At 45.8% G+C, this 12862-nt stretch overlaps 1 protein-coding gene across 1 annotated transcript; it reads right to left on the reverse strand.

Annotated features, from left to right (window-relative positions):
- Positions 1–526: 526 nt before the first annotated feature.
- On the reverse strand, positions 527–4456 carry RASL11B (RAS like family 11 member B). The gene is made up of 4 exons (XM_052780072.1): positions 4273–4456; positions 4135–4191; positions 2995–3071; positions 527–2149 (listed from the first exon to the last, which is right to left on the reverse strand). The coding sequence occupies exons 1-4, from the start codon at positions 4418–4420 to the stop codon at positions 1682–1684; spliced, it is 750 nt and encodes a 249-aa protein (XP_052636032.1). The 5' UTR covers positions 4421–4456; the 3' UTR covers positions 527–1681.
- Between the last annotated feature and the right edge of the window lie 8406 nt (positions 4457–12862).

The raw sequence follows: 12862 nt of genomic DNA on the forward strand, positions 1-12862 counted from the left end.
AGCCTGTGCCACAGTCACCCTAGTCCCAGCACAAACATCTTTCTCAGGAAGTTTCCCAGTAAAGCCACTTTAAACATGAATAGAGTTGAAGACTTGTAATTTGATTAAGTTCATTGAGATATAGCTCAATACATAAACCTCTCTCTTTTTTTTTTTAAAAAGACAGTGGCAGTCACTTACATAGAAGACTCAGCGTTCTTCCACATTTTGACCTACCTCACACCATTCCTTTCTCTCTGGGAGGGGTTTTTTTGACAAGGGGAAATGAAGAATCCCATTTTAATTTGAAAGGTCTCTGCCTTATTCAGTTCCTCTCCTAAAAGAGTTTCTTAAAAGGAAGTTGTAAAGCAGTTGTGAGAGCTCCCCCCTGGGGTTTATGCTAATAAAGCAACAGTATAGGCAGGAAAGGCCTTCTGACTGTTTCTGCAATGTATGTTAACTACCTTGAGAAAACTATTACTTTGCCTCAACATTTCACTGGTTATTGCCCATTGTTTCTCACCCATGAAGAACACACAAGAAAACATGCAATTCAAAAATTTAATGTTGAACCAGGCAGTAAGAATGAAAAGTCCACTCCCTATGAGGAGTAACTGTACACAAAATAAATAAGTTACAGTTTAAACAAAAGCACAACTGGCTTTTTAAAGTGCATGTGTATAAGGCCTTTAGCCTGTGAACTCCATTGGCTCAATGTAAAAAAAAATTATATATATATATATATAAATCTGCCACGTGTTTAAGGATGAAGAGGGACTGGCTCAGCTCAGAACAAGACACCAGCTTCATTGCCTAGAGCCAGCTGTGCTTCACACCAAGCTGAATCACAGCCACGTTCCTTCTGTGCCTTTCGCACACAGAGAGAAGTGTCTTACACTGGCAGCTCTAATGGACTATCAGTCCAACTCCACACTTGGTCCTCAGAATCTCCATGGTGGATCATAGTCTGGACAGTATTTTTTTCAGACAGTAAAAAAACCCACAAGTTATTTGTAATTGGATATGTTTACACCCTGCAGACAATAGTTTCGCATACAAAGAGTCTGGTCAAGTTGTCAACAATAACATAGCTAGTAAAAAAATAAAGGACCATTGTTTACACTCTTGATGATACCCAGTTGTGTCCACTTATTTTACACTTATTTTTACAGAGCAATTTCATGTTTGCTATTTGTTTTGAAATACATGGGAAATAAACAGTTCTACTGTGCAATAAAATTAAACAGATATGTCATGCTGTCCTTCACCCATGTGAAAACATGACTCGAGTGGTTACTTCTGAACAGTGAACTGCAGTTCAGGGAGTTTCCCTTCTCAAGTACAAGTTGAGTTACAGCTAAAAGGTTGTTTCTGCACAAATGAAAGCCAAATCTGTCCAGCTGGAGAAAAGGCAAACCGAAAGCTTGTTTCATTTACTGAAATGTTCCTTTTCCAAATGAAAATACTTGTTCTGCAAGTCACATCCTCGAACTATTTCAAGAGTTTGGGTTTTTTTTTTTCCTTTTCCAATCTGCCACTGTTCCTTTTTTAAGCAAATGCTTAGAAACATCTACAGCCATGCAGAAAGCTACCCGAACCATCCATCCTTCTTTCACAATGCCTCAGACTCTAGATGTGCCAGTGTTAAACACCCCAGATTTCAATCTCAGGCTAAACGTTGGGAAGACCAATGGCTCTGCTGTCAAACAGAAGTGACAGTCCTCACTTTGGCAGACAGGGCTTGCTTAAACCTTCTCTTCAGGTCCTGCATGTTGGGCGATTTTGGTCGTGGAATAAGAGAGGTTCTCCTTCTCTCAGGGGTGCTGGTTGTTTGCTGTTTACTGACTTCTTTACAGAGGAGATGGAAGGCATTGAAGACATCATTGTAGTTTTCACTGACAGATACTTCGTAGAAAGTACAGCCCAGCATGTTGGCCAGCTGAAGTCCATGCTGAGGCTCCACCTCTTTGATATGCAAGAGATCAGCTTTGTTTGCGACGATGACAACAGGGACTGCGCTTCCTGGATGCAACTGTCGAACATGATGGTAAAGGTGACTGAGTAGTTCGTAGCTCTTATAGTCTGTGATGGAGAAGACAATCACCAGGGCATCTGCCCAGCGAATGCATCTGTTCAACTGCTCATTACAATGCAGACTGTGTTCACGGATCTGAAAAATGAATGGTCTCAAATTAGATAGCTGAAGTCATAAAATATTAAAGGAACCTGTCTTTAAGAGTCTGTAAAGCCAAACAGCATTTTACAGCTTCGGACATATATTTGCATTTCACATTGTAAGTACAAACTTAATCTGAGCATGGTGAATAAATGCATATGTTGATTCAGCTGCAAAAAGCTGGAATTTAACACTGGAGTTTGCTATACTCAAATGGAAAATTGACCTGAGTAGTTCTGCATGCAGAGAAAGACTTTGTAGTTCCACAGAATGGGAAATTAACTGGCTAGACAGTAAGTCTGGGGAAGCAAAGATATGAGCTGGAAGCATTTAGACCTGGAGTGTTGCCCAGTTCAAAAGGCAACAATCCAGCATTACTCAGGTCTATACATTCAAAACTTTAACATCTGACACACTAACGAGCACAGGCACAATACAGGAGACTTCACTTTCTATCATACGCATTTACAAAGCTTGTTGGGCAGCGGTCATGACATTTTCTTTCACACGTACCTTATTTGCACACAATTGTTTCTGGTTTTGTGTCTAATGTTCCCAATATATAGGAACAAGATACTTAAGTAATTCAGCCACTCAAAAGTAATGGGCCTCCAGCGTACAAATGATCCACCAAAACAGTGAATTGTTTTCTTTTACTACCAGCGCACTACAGGCATGCAACACATCTGGCTTCGCCGGTTATAATACAAGTTACCACCTTTCCCACACAGAACACCAAACTTTGAAACGGTCCGTAACAAGACACTGCACGCAGAGGGACACACGCGCATGCAGATTCAGAGCTGCTTTGGTGAACCGCATGGCTGCACCTAGCTCACCTGAACTCCTGGAGTATCTTGCACTTGAATAGCCAACATCTCTCCATCTATCTGGATGTGCCTGCTGTAGAGATTACCTGACAAGAACACCAACAGGTTCACAAGTACAGCCACCACTCTACACACAAACGTCGCTTCTGCTGCCCATTAGTTGCGCAAGAAAAGTTGTATCGCTGTTTATGAAGTGAGGGACCAGTGTTACAGGTTTTTTGCGTGTAACAACCCATAAATTTATGACGGTACTAGAAGCCTGGGATTTAATCTGGCATTGGCTTGTTTTGAAGCTTGGCATTTAATAATGTGCAACTTGGAACTTAATCACTTCTTAAAGACTGTCTTAGCTTAGATGATAGAGGCAAGTGTGCAAAACAACCAGCTTTTGTTATAGAAGAACAGTTTGCTGGTCATTTAGTATTTCCACACTGTGGTGAAGCGCTCTGCTGGCTGACCTGTAAGATTTGTTGTTTTTTCCATTTGCTTGGCTTTTTCCAAGCCAGCTCCTCAACAGACTGCTGTACATTTTACACTCACATTATTTTAGGGTTCCCACCGTACTACTCTCAAGTAAGTACGTAACATCACCTCTTTGCCTTCCCCGTTGAGGTGGCACCGTCTAGATCGTTTAGCTGCTGGCATTCAGCTTGCCAAGAATAATACACTAGGAGGTTTACAGAATGTTTTCTTGTTTTAGCTAAAAGACTTCTTCAAAGGGGCAGGTTCCCACCGCACAGAGTCAGCCCTGCTAGAGAAGAGAGAGGCGGCAGAACACGGCGCTCGCAAAGCTGCCGTCGCGGCCGGAGGGCTGCCAGGCACCGGAGGGCACCGGGACCCGCACCGGCAACAACTTCGAAGCGAGCTGCAGCCTCGTAACCTCTCGGTGGGCTGGGCCGGTAAAAATACCTGTGCAGACCCGCCTACGGCCCCGCGGTTACCTTCGTTCTTTTACACTGGCTCGGCGCTGGGTTTTGCACGCTTACCGCCAGGACTCGCACACATACACACCCCCCCGCCCGCCCGGGGAGAAAGCCGCCGCTCCCCCCACCCCCGCCGCTCTCACCTGGCGGTAAGCCCCCCCCGCCCGGCCGCGGAGGCCCCGATCTCCGAGCCCGGCGGGAACAAAGCCGCGCCGCGCTCGCCTACCTGCGTTCCTCTCGTAGTCGCCGATGAACCGCCGGGTGAGGAACCGCACCACCAGCGCTGCGGGCAGGCACAGACAGGCAACCGTTAGCCGCGCTCCGCCGCCCCCCGCCGCCCCGCCGCCGCCGCGCCCCCCCTCACCTGTCTTGCCCACGCCGCTGCCCCCCACCACCGCGATCTTGACGAGGCGGGGCCGGGCGGCGGCAGCGGCGGCGGCGGCGGCGGGAGGGCAGCCCTCCCCGCCGGGCGCGCACTCGGCGATGGTGCACATGCTCTGCGTCAGGCGCATCGCCGCTCCGCCGCCCGCCGCGCCCGACGCCGCCGCCGTCGCTCCCCCGGCGCTTTTCTCGCCCCCGCCCCCGCCCCAAGCCCCGCCCGCCGCTGCCGTCGGCCACTCAGCGCGGGCCCGGCCGCCGCCGCGCCCCGCCCCCAAGCCCCGCCCCGCCCCGCCGCCGGGCAGAGGCGAGCGGCGGCGCGGAAGCGTGGTGGGGGCGGCGGGGAGGGGGGGGAAGCGGCCCCGTGAGGGGCGGAGGGGGCCCCGGTCGCCGTGGGCAGGGCGGCGAAGGCTGCCAGAAGTGAGGCGTTTCTGGGGCCTGATGAGGCGCCTGGAAGCAGGCGCGTGCCTGCCCGCGACCCCCACGCTCCCCGCGTGGCAGCGCTTACCGACGGCAACCGACCGAGCGGTTCCGAAGATCGCAGCGCTGGGGTTACGTCTCAGAGTCCCGCCGGGCAGGCTCACACGTACCCAGCGCGGCGTAACGTCTCGGTCATCTGGCTGGTTTTCACCCTGCCGGGGGTACCCGAGTCCTGCTTCCCCCCCCACGCGGGGCAGGGGTCTGTCTGTGCACAGCTGCAGTCCCAGACCTCCACCCACCTCCGGAAAGCCAAGCCAAGCCAAGCCTTCCCTTTCCCTCTTCCCTCTTGCCTTCCCCCTTCCCTTTCCCTTTCCTCTTCCTCCTTCCTTTTCCCCTTCCCCCTTCCCTTGCCCTTTCCTCTTCCTCCTTCCCTTTCCCCTTTCCCTTTCCTATTCCTCCTTCCTCTTCCCCTTCCCCCTTCCCTTTCCCCTTCCCTAAACCTGACTGAAATCAGAACTGCAGCAACTGTGGAGAACAGAACAGAAACCAAGGGATGAGGCTGGGAGAGGTTTGTGCCCCCTCAGCTCGGCTGTAATGCGCAGAAATAGGAAAGGAAATCGAGTAGAGCAAGGATATGACAATGGTTAAAGAAACAACAGAAGATGATGGCAAGGAAGGAGAAATAGAAATGAGAGGTGGGTGGGAGACGGAGGACTGTACCAGCCTGGGAGCAGGGAGTGGCCAATGTAAAGCACTCAAAACACTTGCCAGCGCAAGCACAGGGAGCTTGAACAGCAAAATGGAGGAATAAAACCTGCCCATGCATGAAACAAAGCTTGCTAGAAGAGAGGTAGCAGAGCAGGGTAGAATCACTCTCCTGTGTTCAGGGAAGACAGACCTCATAGTAAAGGCCACTGGATAACACTGAATGCTAATTATGCAAAAAGAAGGAATAGACCCAAAGTGTTCAGCTCAAAACTACAGCAGGGAAAGTGTTAAAAGAGAGTCGGGGGTAGAACTGGGAGCCGGATGGTGACATTGGCCAAAGACTGTCACCATCGCAGCAAACACGCGTTGTTTGTGCACAGCTTTCTATAAGCTGCAAAACTATGTTTGCATATGGAAAAAGATACCTGGAATATAATGAAACAAATCGCTGCTCCTGCAGTAGCTCCTGCTTTCCCAGATATAAAGGTGAGAGCAGACGCTAGGAACGATGCCTGGGGCTGAGCGGCGCGGGGTACAATAGAGGAACAGCTCTCTTTCTTTGCCAGCCACCAGACCAACAAGAGGTGATGGTGGTTTAGCTTTTTAAGTAGGTATATTGTGAGGCTACTGAGGTCATAGGGGAAAAAAATTGTTTGATAGTTGCAGTTTAAAATAAATAGGTGGGTAAAACATAGGTTTATAAAAAGGCATTCTAAGTCAAAAGTGGAAAGAGTAAGAGAACTAATTAGAAAAAATCAACAGGGCTGAAGGACTCAAGGACTTGAATACAAATGAAAGACTGGATTTCTTCATGCCAGAGCAGCAGAAACGATCTGGACATTGTATTTTAAGCAAAGGGGAAGGGTTTCACAGAAGATCTCCTGGCAGCTTGGTAACTAGGGTCACTGGAAATAGAAAGCCTACACGTAACAGTGAGGAGGATCACTCTCCTAAGAAAGGTTTGTCTTCCAGATGAGGAAATACAGAAGATAAATAATGGCAGCTAGAAGCAGTTACTTCAAGCAGGGAAAAAGAAACAGGGCTGTCATGCAGTGAGAAGGGCATACAGATTGAAGGAAGTCTGACAGTATCTACAAAACCAATAAGCCTTTTGCTTCCATTTTTAATAAAGATGACTTTGTGAAAGATAGTACCAGAAGGAAGATGAGTAACATGAAGAAAGTCATGGGTAATTACTGCAGTGGGGAAAAACAAATGATCTCGTCCAGAGTGCAGACAGGCCAAGTGTGAGAGAAGCAAGAAGTTTTACTGTGGCACTCAAATCATTCTGGAATATTTGCATTAAAGAAATGGAGGGAAATAATTTACAATAATTTGGACAAATTTTGAAGGAAAGAATAATTAAAGATATGGGAATAAATGGGGTAAAATGAAGTATGCGATTACATTAGATGTTGCTTCAGCAAGATATCTTTCCCTGATACAACTTTGTTTCCCTTTTCCTTAAAGAAAGGAAATGTGGTGGATGTAATCTATTTGGGGTCAAGAATACCTGATACTCTCCAGACAGGAAACGGCTATTTAAGCAGAAGAATGTAGGGATCAGGAGAAAAGGACAGAGGGGTGTTTTATATGGGAAGTGTCAGACTGAAAGAAAGCTGCTCTGTGGGATTCATCAAGGCTCCTGTCGTCCTTCATATTTTCATTATAGCGGTGTCATCAAGAACACGAGCATGCTAATGAAATCTGCTGTTGGCAAAGCTGGGAGACATCACCAGTTCAAACAAGGGTGGGAATAGTATATTGGAAAAACTGCATGCCTCTTAGAACTGGATTAATGAAAATGTAATTAAATTTGATAATACTAATGACATGCAGAGATTAATCACAAAAATTTCTTCCACTGACTATGAGATCAGCACTTGGAAAAAAAAAGACTAGTTAATCACAACATGAGTAGGAGCTATGTAAAAAGGGAAACGTAAACCCAGCAATGTCAGATAAGTAATTTCAGGAAAGATCTGCAGTACAATGTGTGATTCTGTCAGCCAGTCAAGAGTAAATCAAAGTGGAACAAGTATGGACAAAAACCACTGTGATGATAAGGGTCTGGACAGCCTGCTTTAGAAGAGAATAAAAACACTTGGTGTATTCAGTTTGGCAAAACAAAGAAAGTGGGGCTTGGGAGATGGGGGAGCCAGGAAAGTTAAAACTAAGGGCCAATGTCAGCATGAGAACAAGTGGGTATAGGCTCAACTCTGCAGTCAGAGTAGAAAACACCGGAACAGCCGTCTGACAAGCGTGGCAGGAGCAAAATCAAGTCTAACTTCTTTTAAATGGAGCTGGAGGAGTTTACAGAAGGGATTACACAGTGTGGTTGACTGCAGTGGCAATGAGATTGGATGACCAAGAGATCCCTTCTAGAGGCTTACAGAGAATATTCTAACACCATTCCATAAATAAATATTTAGGCCTAACATATAGCAATGCGTGCAGCAGTGGTGTCTCCAACACGTAAAGGAGTGTGGTAGAAAAGGGGAAATGGGAAAGGGTGACAAAATTGAGATGACACCTCAATAAACAGGTTTTATAAAGGAGATGATTAATTAGAGACTGGATGAAAGTGCTAAAATAACTGGAGAATGGGATATTCTCCCTCTGTCTCAAAACACCAAAAGCAAAACAATCAGCCAGATTGAAAGGTGGAACTTCTGGAAAAATTGAGATACAAAATATGTTCTTGTAAAATACGTAACTGAGCCGCTGAGTCGATTGTTGTAGGAAGGCACTGGGACAAAAATTAAAATTATCATTGTACAAAGAAGGAGCATGTGTTCATCAGTTATGAGAAAATGCCTTTTAACAGTACTTTATGCTAGCATAAAATTCATAAGCAGCAGTAAATTAGTCTCCTCAAATTTTGCACCACTCTCTCAAGTATTATGGACTGGAAAGAGCTCTAACACAGTGTGGACAGGCTTTCTCATCCATCAGTCTTTTTAATACAAAATTTCTTATGTTTCCTCTCAGTCAAGCAGAAGTGACTGCTGTCAGAGACAAGGTCCTAGCCTGGATGGTCATGGGTCAGAGCTGGTGTGAATACACACTTCCGCACTTCAGGGACGCATTTCTATACTTTATGTTGGGCCGCTGTTCAGAGGGTAAGTTTGCATGCAGCTTACACCTTTCATGAAGACACTTCCATCGACAGACAGGGAATGAACCTCACTTTGTTATCTAGTGCTTGGTAATTAACTTCTAACACGTGTCTTCAGGGAAACAAGTGGTTCAGAAACACGGACAAGGTCTGCTCATTCCAGATAAGTGTTTACTTTCCAAAGCACTGTGAATTCTCTCTTTGGCTTTATAGCAGTAAGTAGAAGAAAGCTCTCTGTTCGTGTCACAGGACATATGTCCCATGCTCCCGACATACAAAGCCAAGTTGACCAACCCCTGTGAAAAGCCTGAGAAGACCAGAGTTTACCCCCTCCTCTGACACAGCCCTGCATCACCTTCCAAGAGCAAAACAAGAGGGAGGGAACAGAGATATTAAAAGAAACTACATAAACAGGAAAACAACTTCTCCCTGTACTGGGAGAGATCTCCTGGTCAGGGAAGGCCGAGCTTATCAAGCAAGATAGGATCTTCATTCCAGGGAAGAGAAAGGGGGGAGGGAGAGAGGGACATGCTCCATGCACCCTCACCTGCCCACAGACCCTACCCGGTTTCTATAGCAGCACAATAGCAGACATTTTTCTCTCTCCACAAGAAAGCCTGAGTAATGCTCAGCAATTATATTAGTCTGCATTTTAATCAGATTTTATCTTCTCTTAAGCTCGTCTTTTTTTTTTTCCCATTTCCTCCTTATGTAATGGTCCCAAACTGTAATCCAAGAAGTGAAAACTCAAGGTTTTCTCTTCCATTCAGGGCTGCCCATCTGCTGCCAGTATTTTATTGTGCTAGTTTGTGCCCCAACACTACAAGCAGTTGTTCTGCATGCAGAATGACGGTTTGATCTGAAAAAGGGAGAGGGGAAACCCCAATGACAGAATCTCTTTAATTAATACAAGCTTTAATGCTTCATTCAAAAATGTATATGAGAGAGCTTAGCAGAATTTTTGTTTTCCATTTTAGGAATGCCTCAGGATCTGTATTAAGCCCTCTAAAAACCGTGACATTAAAGTGCCATTGCCGGCCTCTCTAAATCTCACCTTGTGTTACAACAGAGCCAGTTTGTCAAGGGGCTAACGCCTGGATTGCGTTAGGAAAGGTGACTGCCAAGTCCTGCTGTGCCAGGCAAACTGTAGGATGATGCTTATTACACTGGCAGAGGAGTGCTGGGGCTGGTACACCTTCTCTCAGTTGTTAAGCAAATGAAGAGCTTTTTGCATATACCGTCTGCAAGTCTAACCTCTGCAGATTGTTTAAGTTTGTGGAGTCATCACACAGAAGTCGCATCCCTGAAACTACAGACCGGGAAGGCAGTCTTTCTGTCACCACCTCTCCAGATTTTGGCTGTCGCCTCTGGGCAGGCAGCGACTGGCCCCGCAGCTCTGCTGGTGGGTGCACGTGTCCTGCCGTCCTCAGGGGGGTCAACCAGGATGGCACAAGCCCTCACTGAACAGGGCTTGAACTGACCTTGTTCTGAAGTGGAAAGATACTGAAAGCTTTACATTTCTAATACAACTTCTTTAGCAAGAAGGATGTAAATTCAAGTCATGCCTACATACTACAACAGAAAGTTATGATGAGTGAATGTGTAGGTTGCAAAGTCAAATGCAGAAAATATAGGAAATGCCAGAAATAAGATTGCCTGGGCAACCTTAACTCATCCTCCCACATGCATATGCATTTTCTTACAGTCTTAACTGCATAATGTCATACCATTACACCGTTTCCTGTCATACAGGCATTCTGTCTTCTATTTGCCCATGGGAACAGAGCACCTTAATATACTTGAAGATCTCGATGTTATTCAGCATTTCTTTTAAATCCTCAATTAATCAGCCTGCGGTGCAACACAGGAAGTATTCCCTTAGTACAGGAATTACTATCATCTCCTTCATAGGCTTGTCATGGTGTATAGGAAAGACACATGAGAAAAGTTCAAACTCTAAGTCAACTAGGCTGCCTAAGTCTGGCATGTACCTGCCACTTACTTAAACTCCTTTCAGTTGCTTCCTCATCTTAAAACACCTCAATGCTTTATACACCCAAGTATTCTGCAGCAAAGTCCCGTAGACACACTGCACTGAAGCAGGGACCGCAGCCCTGAAGTTTCTGAGATGAGCAGTTGAACCACCAGGAAGGAGTCCTTCTCTCTACCTGAATGAACATCAAATCCCTCAGGGCAGTGGAACAACTTTGAGGGGAAGACTAAGAGCGCCACATCTCAGACTACACGCTAGACCAGGTGTCTGAGCTTGCTTCTGTAAATGTCACAGACCTGGGGCCACGGGCTTCCTTGAAACTGGGCAGAAAAGAGGCAACCTGAACATATAGAAAGCAAGAATGGCAGTAGAGCATGTTAGGCCAGGTACCTGGCAGGGGAGGGTGGTGAGATGGGCGAAAGCTCCCCAGAAATACCAGGCAGAGGTCTTCCCACCCATGCTCCAGGTGTAACTGGTGCAGCGAGGGGCTGTGAGAGCAATCGGGGAAGAAATGCCAATTTTACAAGAAGAGAGAAGGAAAGACAGCCTTGTTTAGTTTAGCAAATGGTGCCTGTGAGGGGAGATGATAATTACCTGCTGCCAGCTCACACAAGAGGGATCATGGAGGAGAGGAGAGGAGAGCTCCTTAGGGCAAGGAGCATTTTGTTGGAAGGCTTTCCTTACAAGTGGGCTTTGCAGATCTTAAATGCCTAAAGGAACTAGGCACTCCACTCCTACTGCCTTTCAGTAGGAACTGGATCCACATGCCATTTTAAAAATGCAATTATTGTTAACAATTCGTAAGTAACAGTTTTTTAAAAAGCCTGCAACTGTAGAGATTTCCATAAGAAGCCAGGTGATCCAAAATATTTTGTCAATAATCCAAACTAGATAAACAGTAAAAAGGTAACAGGGAAAACTGGGAAGTAAATGATTCCCACTTGGGAAACACTACTAGTAAGCTATATAGCTACATAGATATGCAGGCTACAAGAAGCTGGTTATATTTTACTTCACTGTGTTTCTGTACCATAAATTTCTGTGTTCTGTTTTGTCTGAGGCTAGAGCCCATTGGTGATGCTTTGTGAAGGATGTGTTTTAAGGCATTTAAATGAGCAAGCACTGCTGCCTATGAGGCAGCCTTAACAGCCTTAAAAAATTTTTATTCATCAGAGTTTAGGATAGTCATTAGCATTCACACAATTATTATGCAGGCAGATGACTACAGATAGGCAGCCAAAAATTGTCAGAGGAATGGCATTCATTTTTATTAGCAAAAAAATGAGACTTCAGAGCTACTGCAACACCCAACATTCTAATAACAATCCATTTTTCAACAATACACTGTTCAGCTGGCTAAACACACACAAGGATTAAACACAGGAAGCTTAAGAGCAGACTCTGTCAGCTATGTTTGTTTTCTATAAATCCCTTTGTGATGATGATGAACTGCGCCATAACAGAGAAGGATAGTTTAGTGTTACTGTATAGATGACTCATATAGTCTCTATGGTTTGACAAGAGCACAGGTTTTCTTCTAAATAAAGCAAGTAGTCAGTCCAAAAATAGAAGTAACACTTAGAAGAATGCAGCTCCTGGAGGAATTACAAATTCCATCTACCAAAAACACAGAGGTTGGTATGCTAGGACATCTCTGCTGAGGATATTGTGTGAAAGCCATTAATTCTTCATCTGGAATGTAAATCTATGCCGCCCAAATGGGATTTAAGTATTTCAAGGTAGGACTTCAGTTCCTGGCTGGAACCAGTTTTAACCGGTTGGGCAATTTTCATGGTCATTTCTATATTTGCTTTCTTGCTCAGAGCCCAGAGTTATTTGCCCTGTGCTACCTGCAGCGCTGCGGTGTGGTATGGCTGGAATGGGTCCCCAGGCGAGGAAGGAAATGGGGCCCTGGTCCCGCCAGCCGCCAGCTTTCCTCCTCTCTTCACCCCTGGCAGGGCCTCCCCCCCCAGCAGGCTTCAGGGTGATTGCACTGCTTGCAAAGTCGAAGGGGACACTGCCACTGCAGTGTATGCAATTGCACATTTTAAGGTTTAATGCCATCTTATTAGTAAGAAGAAAAGGAAAGCGTCAAGCCCAGATGGAAGGAGAGCATTTCCACTCGTTTCTTATGCTACACCAGAGCACTTTTCCCTTCTCCCTAAAATATTCAGGAACTCTGAAAACAAATGCTCTCGTTTACCCCGAATATCCTGGAGATGGGTTTCTGTGGCTGAACTACAACTTACCTTTATCACAGTCGCACTGAATTCTCAAAAACAAACAAACAAAAGTCTCAGCTTATGAATCCATTAGTCATGTTTCCTTACAGAATGA

The sequence above is a fragment of the Harpia harpyja genome, chromosome 2, assembly GCF_026419915.1.
Source record: "Harpia harpyja isolate bHarHar1 chromosome 2, bHarHar1 primary haplotype, whole genome shotgun sequence".
NCBI classification, from domain to species: domain Eukaryota; kingdom Metazoa; phylum Chordata; class Aves; order Accipitriformes; family Accipitridae; genus Harpia; species Harpia harpyja.